The 14945-nt window shown below is 40.8% G+C and overlaps 2 protein-coding genes across 2 annotated transcripts; both read left to right on the top strand.

Moving 5' to 3' along the window:
* The first annotated feature begins 1111 nt into the window (after positions 1–1111).
* On the top strand, positions 1112–3728 carry LOC116335122 (cytochrome c oxidase subunit NDUFA4-like). The gene is made up of 4 exons (XM_031758732.2): positions 1112–1415; positions 3022–3110; positions 3217–3277; positions 3461–3728. Exons 1-4 carry the CDS (start codon positions 1365–1367, stop codon positions 3515–3517), a joined length of 258 nt encoding a protein of 85 aa, XP_031614592.1. The 5' UTR covers positions 1112–1364; the 3' UTR covers positions 3518–3728.
* A 2471-nt stretch (positions 3729–6199) lies between these two features.
* cenpt (centromere protein T) lies at positions 6200–12482 on the top strand. The gene is made up of 13 exons (XM_031758733.2): positions 6200–6523; positions 6695–6815; positions 6891–7035; positions 7113–7206; positions 7330–7466; positions 7605–7662; positions 7791–7927; positions 9022–10107; positions 10192–10515; positions 10583–10688; positions 10965–11138; positions 11243–11347; positions 12074–12482. Exons 1-13 carry the CDS (start codon positions 6438–6440, stop codon positions 12201–12203), a joined length of 2703 nt encoding a protein of 900 aa, XP_031614593.1. The 5' UTR covers positions 6200–6437; the 3' UTR covers positions 12204–12482.
* Positions 12483–14945: the final 2463 nt, after the last annotated feature.

Below are 14945 nucleotides of genomic sequence, written 5' to 3'. Positions count from 1 at the left end.
TAGTAACATGGCGCTTCATCCTACTACAAGCAACCATAGGAAAATCGGTACACTGTGGTCATAAAGGTTTTAAAAAATATATATATATGTGTGTGTGTGTGTGTGTGTGTATGTATATATGTATATATATTATTCTGTTAGGATTTAAAGATTTCTCAGTTGATACATACTGCTTATACAAGGCAGGATGAATTCCTGACCTTACCATCTGAATGCTGGAGCAGAAATGGAAAATCATCTGACATTTTTCCAATCTATCGCTCAGTTTTTGTTTTTTTTGTTTGTTTGTTTTTGTCAGCCTGTGTGAATCATAGCCTTGGTTTCCTGTTCTTATCTGACAGAAGTCATACCCAGTGTGGTCTTCTGCCGCTGAAGCCCATTTGAGTTCAGAGATGCTCTTCTGCATACTTTGGTTGCTTGAGTTGTTGACTTCCTGTCAACTTGAAGTAGCCTGGCCATTCTCTGACATCAACAGGGCGTTTTCACCCCCCAAAAAACTAACGCTCACTGCATATTTTGTTTTTATCGGACCATCCTCTGTAAATCCTAGACTGTGTGGGGTGGGGCTCAGCAGTTTGGTTCACTGTCTCAAGATATCTGAATGTCTACATGCAGAGTTGCTGCCATGTAATTTCCTCATTACATATTTGGTTAGTAAACAATTGAACTGGTGTGCCTAAAGAAGTCACCGATAATATACACTTTGTAAATCGCTCTTTTCATGAGCTTTGAAGCTGTGAAGAGTTTGCCTGAGTGGCTCACTTTTAACTGCTCTTCATGCCTTTGGAATCAAAAATCAAATCAAAAGGAAAACTGACGAAGAAGCTGCAGATGTTTCTGCATCTGTCACAGAACTGAAAGTGAAACCATTCTCAGCAGTTTGGGACCTTTTTATTTCAACTTTTTAAGGATGTTTAATGTAACTGTAAATCTAACCTGAACCAGATAACCTCAGGCAAACTAAACACCTCCAAATCCCATCGCAGCTAGATAAAACAGCATCACGTGCTGATACTTCTTAGTCATTTCCTTTTTCTTATATTCGCGCGTGCTGTTTTGAGCCTTTAGATTGATCTGAACGGTCCAACTTTAGCTGCTCAAAATAAATAAAAATGGAGGTAGAGGGTTTAAAATCCACTTGAGCAAATCCCCCGTAGCGCACAGAGATATGAGCCCAGGTAGGGGTTTCGCACAGCTGCTGTCGTTGCATTGTGGGATTGGCTGACAGTAGCGCGTGGAGGTGGGGTGCAGTTCAATTGTACGTTCAGGCCTGCAGGAAACGGCAGGAGATCCTCCGCAGAGGCGCGCCTTCAGCCCGCAGATATTCACGTTAACGGAGCCGGTCAGCGGGAGGACTGTCCACCATGTCATCATTCTTTGGGGTCGTCGCCAAGCAGGTTAAGAGCCACCCAGCTGTAAGTCTCAGCCACTCGTTTTATTTTAATGGTCGTTATTACCAGCCTGTAACCAAGGAGACGGTGACATTGAAACGTGCCTATCAGAAGCTTGAAGCTGCGCGCGCTCCCGTTTTTCCCCCAAGATCTCTCCTTAATTACCTGATGTGGGATCAGCTGTGAAGGCTCAGGAAAACAGTTTTTGTGACTTATCCACACACAGACACCCTAAAGTGCGCATTCGTAGAGTATTTCACTATTTATAAAGGCAAAAATAATTTCATATACAGCTCTGAGTGCGGAAATCTCAAATTCCTCGACAGACGCACAGGTTTTGTTTAAAAAAACAAAAACAAATGGTAGAAACATTTTCACATCACTACATTCCTCTTATTTTAATCAGTATATTCGTGTTATCCCGTGAAAGCTTTTCTTGGGTTTTTCACCGGCACCCTCCTCATGACAGAGTTCGTTTTTGCGCTCTGGCATCCGCAGAATCAGACAACCGCATCACCTGCTCCGACTGAGCGTGATACACTGATACTGATGTTACTGAAATGTTATAATGATGACAATTTAAAGGTTCAAATCTGTCTGTCTCTGTGTGTGTGTGTGTGTGTGGTGGGGGGGGAGATCGCTTGTTTCACTTCATCGTGCATCTGCAGCCATGTGAAAGGGTGGTGGCAGCACGTATAGCGGTGGAGTAGTTTCCATATTAGCTTGAGTGAAGGCCAGAGAAATACATATGAGGGTTTATTTCCCCAAGGACGACGGGGTGAAAGGTTTTGGTTTGTGGCAGCCTCCATATTAATAGACCTCTGGATGGAAATGCTTTGTCCCCCTCCTGCTCTGACTGAGAAGCCTGTCAGCTCCCTGCTGGTGAAAACACTTCATTGTTTAAACAATCCTCTTATGTCAGGAGATAACAATAACAATACCAGTATGGAAATCCTGTGCATTTTATACATCATAGACTGTTACTATAAAAGTAACACCGCCTCAGCAAGGCTTTTTAAGGAAAACTGCACATTTTTACCCACAGCAGCAAGGTGAGAAAGTGACCCTGGTTGTATAAATAGCTGATAGACACATGCAACTGGCCACGGGGTCAAAGTGTGGTAATATAAGCAGGGACAACAAATATTTGCCCTTATCTTAAAACTTAATAAGACACATTATGTCTTGGCAACGCAGAGTAGGAAAAACTGGACTCCTACACATGGTTGGGAACAGATGAAATGGCGAATAAGATCCAAAAGGACACAGATAACAAAGATTTATCAACGTTTTATAGATCAAACATAGAAACATACTCTTTAAGGCTCCACACAGGAAATCCTGCAAGATCTGCAGCTGCAGAGGAAAGCAGAGTCCATCTTGTCTGTTCCCATCTTTTATGTCTGCAATTTTAGTTTCTGACATCTGGTAACCTAATCTAAGACTACCACTTCCAGTCAGAAAGCAGCAGATTTACACAGATTTACAGCAGCTTCTGCTCCTCCATTCTAAACTCAAGAAGGAAAATGTGCCTAACATTTTTTAAACTCTGTATATTGTTTTCTTTTTGTTTTGCTCCACTGGCATTGATAAAGTGATAGATTTATTGACTGATGTCCTTTGTTCAAAGCTGATCCCCCTGTTCATCTTCATAAGTGGAGGGGCAACCATGAGTGTGTTGGCCCTGACCAGGGCGGCTCTGAAAAACCCAGACGTGTCGTAAGTATCTGAGACGATTTAAACTTGTAGAAAAGTGGGCGTTCTCAGCTTCCTCGGTTTCTCAGGGAAGTGTTGTTTTGCTCACGGCTTTTCTTCTTGTCTTCAGATGGGATCACAAGAACAACCCTGAACCTTGGAACAAAATGGAGCCCAATCAGCAGTACAAAGTACGAGCTATTTTTCTTAATCCTTTATGTCAAGTTATAGAGCAGGCATGTTTCCGCAAAGAAACAGGCCATATCTTTTCTGTTATCTTGTGTCAAAGTCCATATCTCTGCAATCAAATGATAATGCATATTTGTTTTTATGTGTGTGTGTGTGTGTGTGTGTGTGTGTGTGTGTGTGTCCAGCTTCTTGCAGTAAACATGGACTACTCCAAACTGAAGAAGGACAGGCCAGACTTCTAAGCCATCCGTGCGAGGAGCCTTTGCACTTTTTTTTTTTTTTTAAATATAAACAAGCCTAAGACAGCAAATGAAGGTTTATTTCCAGTGTGCTGGGGAAAGGGAGCATTCACCTATAAATGACTATGAATGAAACAGACAACCACCTGTTTTACTGATTGTTGAATATCAGTTTGCTCTGCCATAAATTATTAAAGACTATTTAAATCTTTAATGCCTCCCTTGCATGCTTATTACAGGCACGAGCTGAGGGGAAAGATTACAACACATCAGAAAATATGAGAAGCAAGAATGTGCTCCTTTAGTGGTTTACAAAGAAACTATAGTAGAATTTGAGACAATGAGAACAAGTGCCCCCTGATGTTTGTTTTCATACATATATACATATATAGAGAGCCTTATATTTAATGCATATATCTCAAATTCTACATGGTTTAACCATCATCTTCACCTGGTCTTAGAGTTGAACCAAAAAACAGAAATTCTTCTTATTCTATTGACACAGACTTTTAATGTATAAAGTAAGTTTGAAATTGTAAATCCAGTCTTGAGCCATCCCTTGTTTGTATTTTTTTAAAAAAATATATTTTCTTTCTAATGAGTCAGACTTCCTTTTAATTTTTTGACATCACTTGGGCAGCTAAGGCAGTCAGCTAACCCCGAGACACACGCCCAGGATTGACCAACCCGTGGTGGGCCTGCCTCAGCAGCTGTCTAAGGGCCTCCTGGGGAATGTGCAGTTAACCTCATGGTAGTGAACCAAAAGGAATAATGAAAGAAAAGAAAAATGTTCCGCTCTCCTCTCCTCTGCTCTTCTTCCTTTTTCTGGGAGACGGTGGAGAGGTAGAGCGTACTGCCCGATCCGGCGGGGAGGTGTGGGAAGCCAGATCGGGCGCCCCCCTTCTGGCTCTCCTCTCTGCTCTTTCCTATCTTGTCCCTTTTGTCTTACTTCTCTCTATCACCTTTTCTATCCCTTTGAAGAAGTTAGGCTCCATAAATGTTAAAGAGGTAAGTATTACTTCTCAGTTGCAGTGAATAGATAGGAGAAAATAAACTGTAGAAAACTAAACAGAAGAAAGAAGAAGAGAAATAACAATTTAACATAAACCAGTGACACACTCCGGGGCCTGATAAATCCTGGCAGGGCCTCCTTGGATGAGGGTGTCTAGTGATAATGGCCGAAACACCCGATGAATCCAAGGTCCACTACTGACGATGTGTCCCATATTTTAATATGATAATCTAGATCAGATCTCTAATCTGTAAACCTAACCAAGGAAGAAAAAATGGCAGATTAGCTTGGGTAAAAGTCAGAAAGTTGAGGCACACAATGATGTATGCCGCTGGTGAAGTTTGGGGCTGCTATTCCTCATAACAGCCATTCCTCAAGATTTTTTCTGTATTTAAAGCAATGCATTATCAGGGATTGTAACATCTAGTCCTTTTACTGAATAATGTGGTCTTGAGCAATTCTTCAAAAGTTCAAAGCTTTTGCTCCAATTTCCTTAGCCGAATCTATGAAAAATGCCAAAGATAACAGAGTATGAGAGACATAAAATTGTATTTTTGCATTAGTTGAAAACTTGGCATGGTGTGCAGGTAGGATTGCTTTCAAGAGGATGATCTACAGGAATGAAAATGGGGAGAAAAGCCTGAGGTATGCCAAATGAATCCAAATTTGAAATTGGTGGTCATGGTGGTGGTGTACAACCTTATGACAAAGAGAGATAAGTAGGATAAGTTTCTCAAAATGAAAAATCTGTATCCTTTTTTTTTATCAATATTTTAACATATTTATAATTGTCACCCCTTGTGGTAACTGACATTGCAGGTAAATAATATACGACACATGGCCCAGTGTTTTTTCCCTATACACATTTGTGAGTTGTCAGGTGCAGTGAGGTGTTTTGAACTTCTGTCAGGTGTGCACTAAGTTTTGACCAGTGGAGTGTAGTGCTGTGTAAACTGGAAAATAAATGTGAGAGCAACACAGTTCTCAAGAGAATTTATAATATATAAGTATAAATTTATGTGATTTACTTTTTGATGTGAGGTTTTTAGTGATAACACAGATTGATAAAAAAAATAAATGTATGACTTCTAATATATCTGGACCATAATGCAGAAGAAACACTCTTTACTCCCTCTTCTTTGGTCTTGTTATTGTATTATCTTCTAATCTCAAATATTATGGTTATGCATTCTGAATTTCATGTTGACTGATTATGAGTGTGTATCATATCTGTATAGACTTTTTTGCCGTAGGTTATTATCTCAAAATATTGGGTCATTAGCTCAAATTTCTGAAGTTATTTTCTATGTTTTGAGATATTTTCACAAAGGTTTGCATTAGGATAATAATCATGGGTAATGACCCACAATCTTGAAGTATGGATGAAAACTAAATTAAACTAAACTAAACTAAACTAAAGTGAAATAAAATATGATAAAATAAAATTTCAGTATTGAAAAAAATCCATACCTCTGATTTTGTAAATTATTTATTTATATTATTGGTTTTTCCGAAAATAATATGAAAGTTTCATTTTTAATTAAATTACTTATTTAATTTGATAAAATAATTGATAAATTATTGCCATGTAATACATCTGAATTGTGTTGCGTTTGGTCAATGGTGTTATCGCGAGGTTTAAGTCGAATCTCTTTTCTCGCGAGATTTCAATTAAAAATAACGCGGGACCATATGAGAAGTGAGTCCGTTGAAACAAACAACACAAGGCAAGTATCGGAGGATCAATGACGTTCGGGTGAAAGCTGAGATAAACGACACTAACTTCAGATGAGCACCGCTCGTTTGGACAGCGTTGTTGTGGAAAAAGTCATTTGTTTAACATTTTTGACGTTTAATTGCCCGCAATCGTCTGCTAGCTTAGTTCAGCTAACTTTGCTCTTCGGTAGCTAAATGGATCCCACGGAGGACTTGTCCGCTCGGGTCCTGCTGAAACATATTCTCACCACCGAGCCACCCAGGACCCCTGTCACACGCAGGTACGGTTCATTTTCTGGGAGAGAACCACGAAAGTCGTATTCACTGGCATTTTCAGCATTAATGTTAGCTAAGATATTGCTAACGTATTGACAAACTGTTGTGGATGTTGCACGTTAGTCTCAGTGACTTTGTATCCAGTATTAACTAATCGTAAGCTGACTTGTCTCCAGTAATTCCCAGGAGCTGAGTAGCAGCGAGACCCGGCGCAGTAGCAGGCTCAGCAAGAAAGATGCGGGTCCCCAAACCCCGCAGGAGATCCTCAGGCGCAGCATGAGACATAAGCTCCATGAGGTAAGGAAAGAGGTGAGCAGGGCAGTTGTTCTTCTTGGGCATGTTAAACTTATTCACTTTGCCCCTTTTTTCTAGAGCATAACCAGAAAATCCCTCCCCGCCACTAAAAGGAGGACTGCCTCAGTTGTGTTCAAAAAGGTAAACATGCCTGCCACATCTTCAGTACTGATTAATGACGGAGACACTCCCAGACACATACTCATGAACATCCTGCGGACAGGTGCGTGAACTAGCCTTCTTTTTATTTTTGGTTGGTTTCGGTTGGGTTTGCTTTTGCTTATATGTTTTGGTTTTCAGAGCCGGTGAAATCCCCCGTGGTTCATGAGAAAGAAACATCCGAAGAGCCGGAGCCACCTTCAGCCAATTCGACCATCTCCAAAACGCATTCTAGGTGAGCTGTGCGTTACAGGGTGATCCATGGCATTTTTGGAAGTAAATACAGCAGTATTTTCAAGGAACTGAACTATTGCTGGTTGTGAAGGGAAATAAACTTTTGGGCTAAATTGACTTTCAGTATGGAGCTGTCAGGGCTGGACCTGCCTGATGTAACGATTGGCCAAGCAGCCAGCACTGCAAAGGGACTGAGCCGAAAGAGACCGCGCAGAAGTTTTAACACGACGGCTTTTGAAAAACGACTTAAAGATGGAGATGGTAAGATTGAAACGAGTATTGAGGAGGTACAGCAAATGAAAATGAGGTTGTGGGGGGAGGGGGTTGGGGTTTTTTTTTAAGTGTGCTTCTGCAGCAATGTGAACACTTACTGTGTATGCTGGATGTTTGTGCTTCCAGAAGCTGAAGAGGAAACTGAACAATCAATAGATGACACTGCATCATTGTCTGTGTTGAGGTAAAGTGTAGAAAGAATGCAAAATATTAATTCTAATAAGGGATCGAACCCATGATTAGATTTAGAATTAATGATTAGCGTGTGAATGCACACCATGTTTTTTATTTTTTGTCCAATCTGTTTTTCAGCTCCCCTTCCTTGAATTTAAAAACCCCATTTGTTGACGCTAATACTGAGAAAAGAGGTCTGCAGAGAAGAGTTTCAAATCGTCGGAAAATCTCAGAGGAAGAATTTGGTGCTGCTGTAGATAAACGACAGATGGGAGGTGAACACTGCGATCAAAATACTTTATTACATTCTTTTAATGGGCCACAATTTTTTCAAAGATTTCTTTCTGAGGCAACCATACAACCGTATGGTATAAAACACAGAAAATCAAACAGAAACGTATAATATAATCTCAAATACTGTTGTTACCGACTGGTTAATTTGATAATTGATTCATTGCTAAATAACCTCACTATCAGGCTTTTTCACCTTGAGAACTGTCGCTGGATTTTGACCTGCTATTGAGTCACTTTAAATATCACCTTCTTTCGGCTGCTCACTTTAGGGGTCACCACAGTGAATTTGTCAGTGATTTGCAACCATCTTTATCCCTAACATCCTCTCCTGCACTGCATCCATGAATCTACTCCGTGGTCTTCTTCTTTTCCTCCTGCCTGGCAGCTTCTTCTTTAACATCTTTTGTTGAATATAAGTCACCATCTCGCCTTTGCACATGTCCAAAACCTCTCAGCTTTGCCTCTCTAACTTTGAGTCCAGACTTTGACTAAACCTGAGCTGTTATACTCATTATACTCAGTTATACTTATTTCTAATCCTGTCCTTCCTTGTCAGCTCCAGCTTGGCCTCTGCTCCTTTATTCAGACATTTTGGTCTTCTGTCACAAATCACCCCTGACGCATATCTCCACTGTCTTCTTCACCTCTCATACATTTTGTAGATGAGTGCATGTGAAAATTTTCAGTAAGTAAAGCTTTTACCAGACTGTAAAGACAAAGCTGCTGTGACTAATTGTGCTGAATGGAGGTTTAAAAAAAAGTGGAACTAGATTGGATTGTAATTTTGTTTAATACCAATTTTTATCACAAGATGGTGTAACAAGGCCATGTAACCTTTGGTTAATCTGCCAGCACACGTCCAATTATTCAACCCACCTACAAGTAAGGTGCTGCCCCCTGCTGGTGAAAGTTTTAGTTAAATTCTGCAGAGGTTCACCGCAAAGCTACAACTGAGTATATATTTAACACTTCAGCCCAGTGACGTGAGAACAGAAGTACAGCATGAAAAGAATTGTAGGTTATTTGCAGCTGCTCTTTACCTCCACCTTACATTTTCCTCCTTCCTGTCATCCAGGTATGAGCAGCTTTGGACCTGTGGAGCAGGGGCTCGGTGAATCTACTCACTCTGAGGGCTTCACCTTAGGTCTAAGCAAACTCAGCGAACCAGATATCACAGCCGATATCGTGAACTGTAACACGGCTCTCTACGCCCAGGCTGATGCCATGACCTCCAACTTTTCTATCATTGCTACTCAGGACAAACCTACAGTCATGGGGTCTCAGCTGCAGAAAGACATGAGGGAGATGGAGTCGGAGGAGCAGATGGAAGTGGAGCAGAGCAAGCTGGAAACTGACCAACTGGTGTATGTGTTTCCAACTGAAGATGAATCTGAAAAGAAGGAAGCAAGGAGAACAGTTTACAATAAACCTGAAGATGTCGTGGCAAAATCTGACGGAGACGAAGATGTAGTTAAATCTCAGATGGGTGTAAGCGATGATGCAGCTCAGTTTGAAGAAGGTGAGGACGGAGCAGAAGTTGCCCTCAATTCCGATCTTGAACAGGGTGTTGAAGCAGGGTCACAGGCTGAAGAGGAAGCTGAAGCAGATTCTAAAACTGAAGAGGAGGAGGAGGAGGAAGATGAGGAAGGTGTAGTTGACTCTAACATTGATGGAGGTACAGCCGACTCGCAGTTTGAAAAGGGTGATGACGCAGGTTCTCAGTCTGAAGACGAGAATGTGGCTGAGGATCAGACTGAAGAAGAAGAAGAAGAGGAAGAAGACAAGAGAGGCGTAGAGGAATCTCAAACTGGTTCCCAGTCCGAAGTTGAAGCATCTACTCAGTCTGAGGAAGAGGACGTTGTACCAGACTCTCAAACCGAAAAGGTTGAAGAGGACGGTGGCACTGAATATCACACTGATGAAGTTGTAGAAGCCCTGCCTGAAGAGGATGTTAGTGGTCAGTCTGAGAGAAATGAGCACGTGACCAAGTCTGAGAACGAAAATGACTTTGAGATCTTCAGCGATGAAAAGGAAGAGGAGGCATCATCTCAGCTGAAACATGACTCAGAACACATCAGCCGGAGGGCTTATCGCTCTGAGGGCGGTCTCACTGTGCCAGTTACAGGGGCAGCAGAGGATTTCCCTAATGCTACGTTTGCAGGTTAAAAAAAAAAATCAATCAATCAATTAGCATTTAAAAATCTGTATGGCTGAGATTAAATATTGTTTGTGGTTTTGTTTGTAGGATGGCCTGATGCCAAATTCAAAGGGCATGGCACTCTTGATTTGCACACCAGCTTTGAAATGGGAAGCCATGAGAGTGGTCAGACTCACACCAGAGACCCTGATGTGGCCGAATCCTCAACCCAAGGACAGGCAGAGGCCACTGGGACAACGAATGAGGCTGAGGCTGACAAAGAGAACTCATTTCCTCTGCCAGAGGGAACATATGACATTGAAGATGGTAGGAGTGAAACTGTGCCTGATGAAGCTCCAGCTGAGGACCCTGCTGAACCAGAAGAAGAATTGGAAGAAGAAGAAGATGATGATGATGATGAAGAGGATGAAGGTTAGTTTGCGCTGGTAAAATATCTATTTAAGCATTCAGAATTACTAAGAAATCTGTTTTCTGATAGCTTCAGACTTCCCCTGCAAGACTCCAGCGTTTGTCAGAGAGAAAATTAACTTTAATCGTCCTGATCCTTCAGCATCACCTTCTATTCTAAAGAACAATCAGGCCAGGTAAGCTGCATGTCCTACTACACTTAAGTGTGTGTGTGTGTGTGTGTGTGTGTGTGTGTGTGTGTGTGTCCTGTGGGTTTCAGTCAGGACTGTTTTTAGGGAGAAAGAAGTACCTACTCAGCCGGGGATATGTACCTTTCAGCTGACACAGTGGTCTTTTAACTCCCTAAAAGCCTCTCTGCTTTAAATAGAAAAACTGCTATTGTAGCACAGGTACAGAATGCAGTTTTTATTTGCCAGTGCCTGTCACTGACACTCTCTTCTTGTCTCTACCAGTACCAGCGGTACAAGAGAACCTTTACCTGCAGCTAAACCTAAGCAGAGGAGAGTGAGGAAGACGAAGATCTCTAAAAAGGAAACAGTTCTTCCTAAGAGTTACCTTATGGGCGTCTTTAAGCACTTTGCCAAAACAAAAGTCTCTGCAGACGTCCACCCTGTCCTAAATGAAATGTAAGTAACATACTTTTTTCGCCATTGATCACATGCAGTGTCTCTTTGTCTTTGTTAGAACTGTGTGTCGCTTTAATACAACAGATTTGTTGTCGTTTTAACAGAATGGATAAATTCTTTGACCGGCTAGCTGAGGACCTGGAGACGTATGCTGTCCATGCAAAGAGAAAAACCATAGAGGTCGAGGATGTTGAACTTCTGCTCAAAAGGTATGAGGGCAGAATTCAAGACTTTTTGCAGTCAATGTTTTTAATGTCATAAAGCCCCTTTGTTGAATTAAGGAGGAAAAAGCAAAACTTAAATACCACTTAAAAATGTAGCGAACTACTTTATACACAAAACTGCAGTACATGTTCATAGGAGGGTTTGAGGAGGCTCAATACAACACTGCTATATAACTTTATGGAGCAAACATGTGCAGATTTATTTAAATGCCTTGTTCTGCACAGCTCAGTGTACATGTCCAACTAGCTAGCTGTTTAGTTTGTCTGCTCTGTGTTATAAATAAATGAATAAAATGAACCAAAAAACAAAACGAATCAAGAAACCCATGTTGAGTGTAGGCCTGTCTTCCCTGTTCACTCTCCACTATCTAATAAAGCCAAAAGGCCCCCAAATAATATGTATTTAAAAAGAAGAACTCTTTTAAGCCAGAAGTGCCCACCTGTAAGGTAAGGCACTGACACTACAGTATTAACAAAGGGGGGAAAAAAAAAACCCCACTCTGCAACGCTTGGATTATTCTGACCTCTAGATGGCAATGTTGAGCTCTGTGTAGGTTAAAGGCAATATCTGACTGTAATAAGAGCATAAGCCTGTAGAATATCTTGAATCCCTCCTATAGGTAGCACACCTCATTCATGATCTATTTTTTTTGACATTTTACATTAATTTTCTAACATGGAACTTAACCAGTATGTGTTTGTAACTTGCAGGCAGGGTTATGTGAATGACAAGGTGCCAGTGGAAGTGCTTATTGAAAAGTATCTTCGCATGGACCAGCGAAGGCTTCTAATCCCCATCGCAACCAGTGGAAATGTTGTTATCCCTGCTAAGCGGAGGTGAATCTTTCATCTCCTGGACTGCTACTTGTTTTTCTCTACACTGCGTTCAAACAATGCCTTTATTGATTGGAGCATAAAAGCTTCTGTAAATGTGTAAATTATATACATGTCTCTTATCTTTATTTTACTGCGAGTCTGTGGACAACTGTACTTTGTTGCTGTTAGGCATGTTTTCATGGGTGCAAATATGCATGCCAACTGTATTCTCTACAATATGAAACAAGCAGTTTCTAAACTTGTAATAATAAAGAAAGCTGAAATAAAGTTTCATATATCTGTGCTTCACACATGTATTATTAAGGAAATGCATTTAATCTCAACTCAGACAAAATATCTTATATTTGTGGATCGTGAGGGGCATTTGAATTATTTGTTTTTCTTTGATAAATTAGGATTTCAGCCCATCATGCTGTGCTTTGTGCTGCTTAATAAGAAAGTTGTGCAGATATATACTGCTTTTAGAAGGATCAGAAAGACTAGATGGTCTAAAAATTGTGTTTGTATGAGCATACTTGAAAAATGAAGAGAATGTGAGGACAGCACTGCCTGGTCCACAGTGATTCAGCCTTGCTCACTAAATGAGGCAATCGATATATCTCATCACAAATGACTGGTTAAAAAGGAGGACATAATAAGCAAGAAACATGCTGTAGTGGTAGACTTCCTCTGCTGCTAATAATGTTTTCCATAAAAGCTTAAGCTTTTGTTATATACACGCTCAAACAGGCGCTAATAACCGAGATGCTGCTTAATTCATTTTTACATTAAACAGCTGATGTCTGGTTATCTCTGCTTGAGATTACAGGGCTATTTACTATTCTCTTTAAAATGGGCTCAATTATGTTTGTTTGGATACATACGTTACATACATTTATATACATGTGAATGTCATGGTGATTTGGGGCTTTTAATGGGTTTTTTTAAACTGTTGTTTTTCCAGGGTGGAATGATTGTAAAGCATATGAGTTTAAAGACTTTAAGTGGACACAAGTGGGCAGCATGGTTGTGTGGGGTTTAGCACTGTTGCTTCACAGCAAGAAGGTCCTGGGTTTGAATCCATCATCTGGTCAGGGGGTTTTCTGTGTGGAGTCTGCATGTTCTTGCTTCCTCCCACAGTCCAAAGACATGCAGTTAGTGGAGTTATCTTAACTGGTGATTCAAAATTTCCCATGGTTATCTGTCTTTCTAGCAACACATTGCTGACCATTGGAAATATACATACTCCCCCACTAATATTTGGTTAAATGCCCCCTTAGCAAGTTGTGTCTTGACCATAACCCTTTGGTTATGGTTGAGATGCCTGAGTCACAGATGTCTGTGCCATACTTCTAGCTTGATATTTAACCACTCCTTTTGGCAGAATTGTTTAAATTCTGAATAGGGTTGACATTGGAGTTTTGGGACAGCCATTCTAGAAGCTTAATGTTAGCCTGCTTTATCGATTCCAAAACCAATGTAATATGTGTTTGGGATCATTGCCCTATTGAAACACTCAGTTGTGTCTATGTTTCAAACATCTAACTGTTGATTTAAGGTGTGCAATGTACCAGCAGCACTGGCAGCAGTCCCAGAGCATGATGCTACCACCACCATGCTTGACAGCTGGCGCAGTGTTCTTAGGTTTGAAAACCTAACCTTTACTTTTCGAAACATCCCTCTGTTGTTGTGGCCAAATAGCTCATCTTTTTCTCATTTGACCATAATACTTTTCCCTAGAATGGATTTGGCTGATCCATATAGCAAATCTATTTCTAAATTGAGCTTGAAGGTGTTAGATTTGGAATAGATGTGCATTTTTGACCAGAGCCATGGTTCCTGGGTTGTTCCTGAACATCCTAAACAATTTCCTCTCGTATCCAAGGCTCTTCTTCTAGACCTTGGCAAAGTGATACATCAAAATAAGTTGTACTTAAATAGAGTTTGAACTGATTATCTTGGATCGTGCCGTTGTTTAGAAATGGCTTCAAAATACCTTGCTAGCTTGTGTAAATCTACAATTCATATTCTTAAATCTTCAGTGAGCTACTTGGACTTTCCTATTGCTCTGAGTGTTGGACTCTGTAAAACCTTAAGCAACACATAAAAGATTTAAGTGAGTGTATGTTTATATTTGAGCCTGTATGTACAATGTTGACCATGTGTCAATTAGAGAAAACTCAAAAGACTTAGAGACTTCCGTCTGCCACTGAGAGTGCTTAAGAACTTCTACTCCTGCACCATCGAGAGCTTCCTGATGGGAAACATCTGCACCTGGTTTGGGAACAGCACCAAGCAGGACAGACAAGATCTGCAAAGAGTGGTGCGCTCGGCCGAACGCATCATTCGATCAGAACTTCCTGACCTGCTGTCCATTCACACCAAGCGGTGAAAGACTAAAGCCAGGAAGATTATGATGGACCTCTCCCACCACAACAATGGACTCTTCTCACTGTTGAGGTCTGGGAAGCGCTTCCGCTCCCTTAAGGCCAAAACAGAGAGAATGAGGAGGAGCTTCTTCCCCCAGGCTATTCAGGCCCTGAACCACGTGTAGGACTGGACTCTGCCACACACATCACATCACCACACGCACTCTGGTTTTTTGCACACTTCTTATAATTAATAATTTCTTCTTTCTTTTTTATTCATAATTTATTTCATAAACTGTTATTTGCACATTTTTACTGTAAATTTCTAAGTTAAAATCTGTACATTTTGTAGTAATCTGTAAATCTGTAAATCTTACTGTCAGTTGTTACTGTCATTT

The sequence above is a fragment of the Oreochromis aureus genome, linkage group 8, assembly GCF_013358895.1.
Source record: "Oreochromis aureus strain Israel breed Guangdong linkage group 8, ZZ_aureus, whole genome shotgun sequence".
Taxonomy (NCBI): Eukaryota; Metazoa; Chordata; class Actinopteri; order Cichliformes; family Cichlidae; genus Oreochromis; species Oreochromis aureus.
The sequence above is the reverse complement of the archived record's forward strand: the minus strand, read 5'-3'. Positions and strand labels throughout refer to the sequence as shown.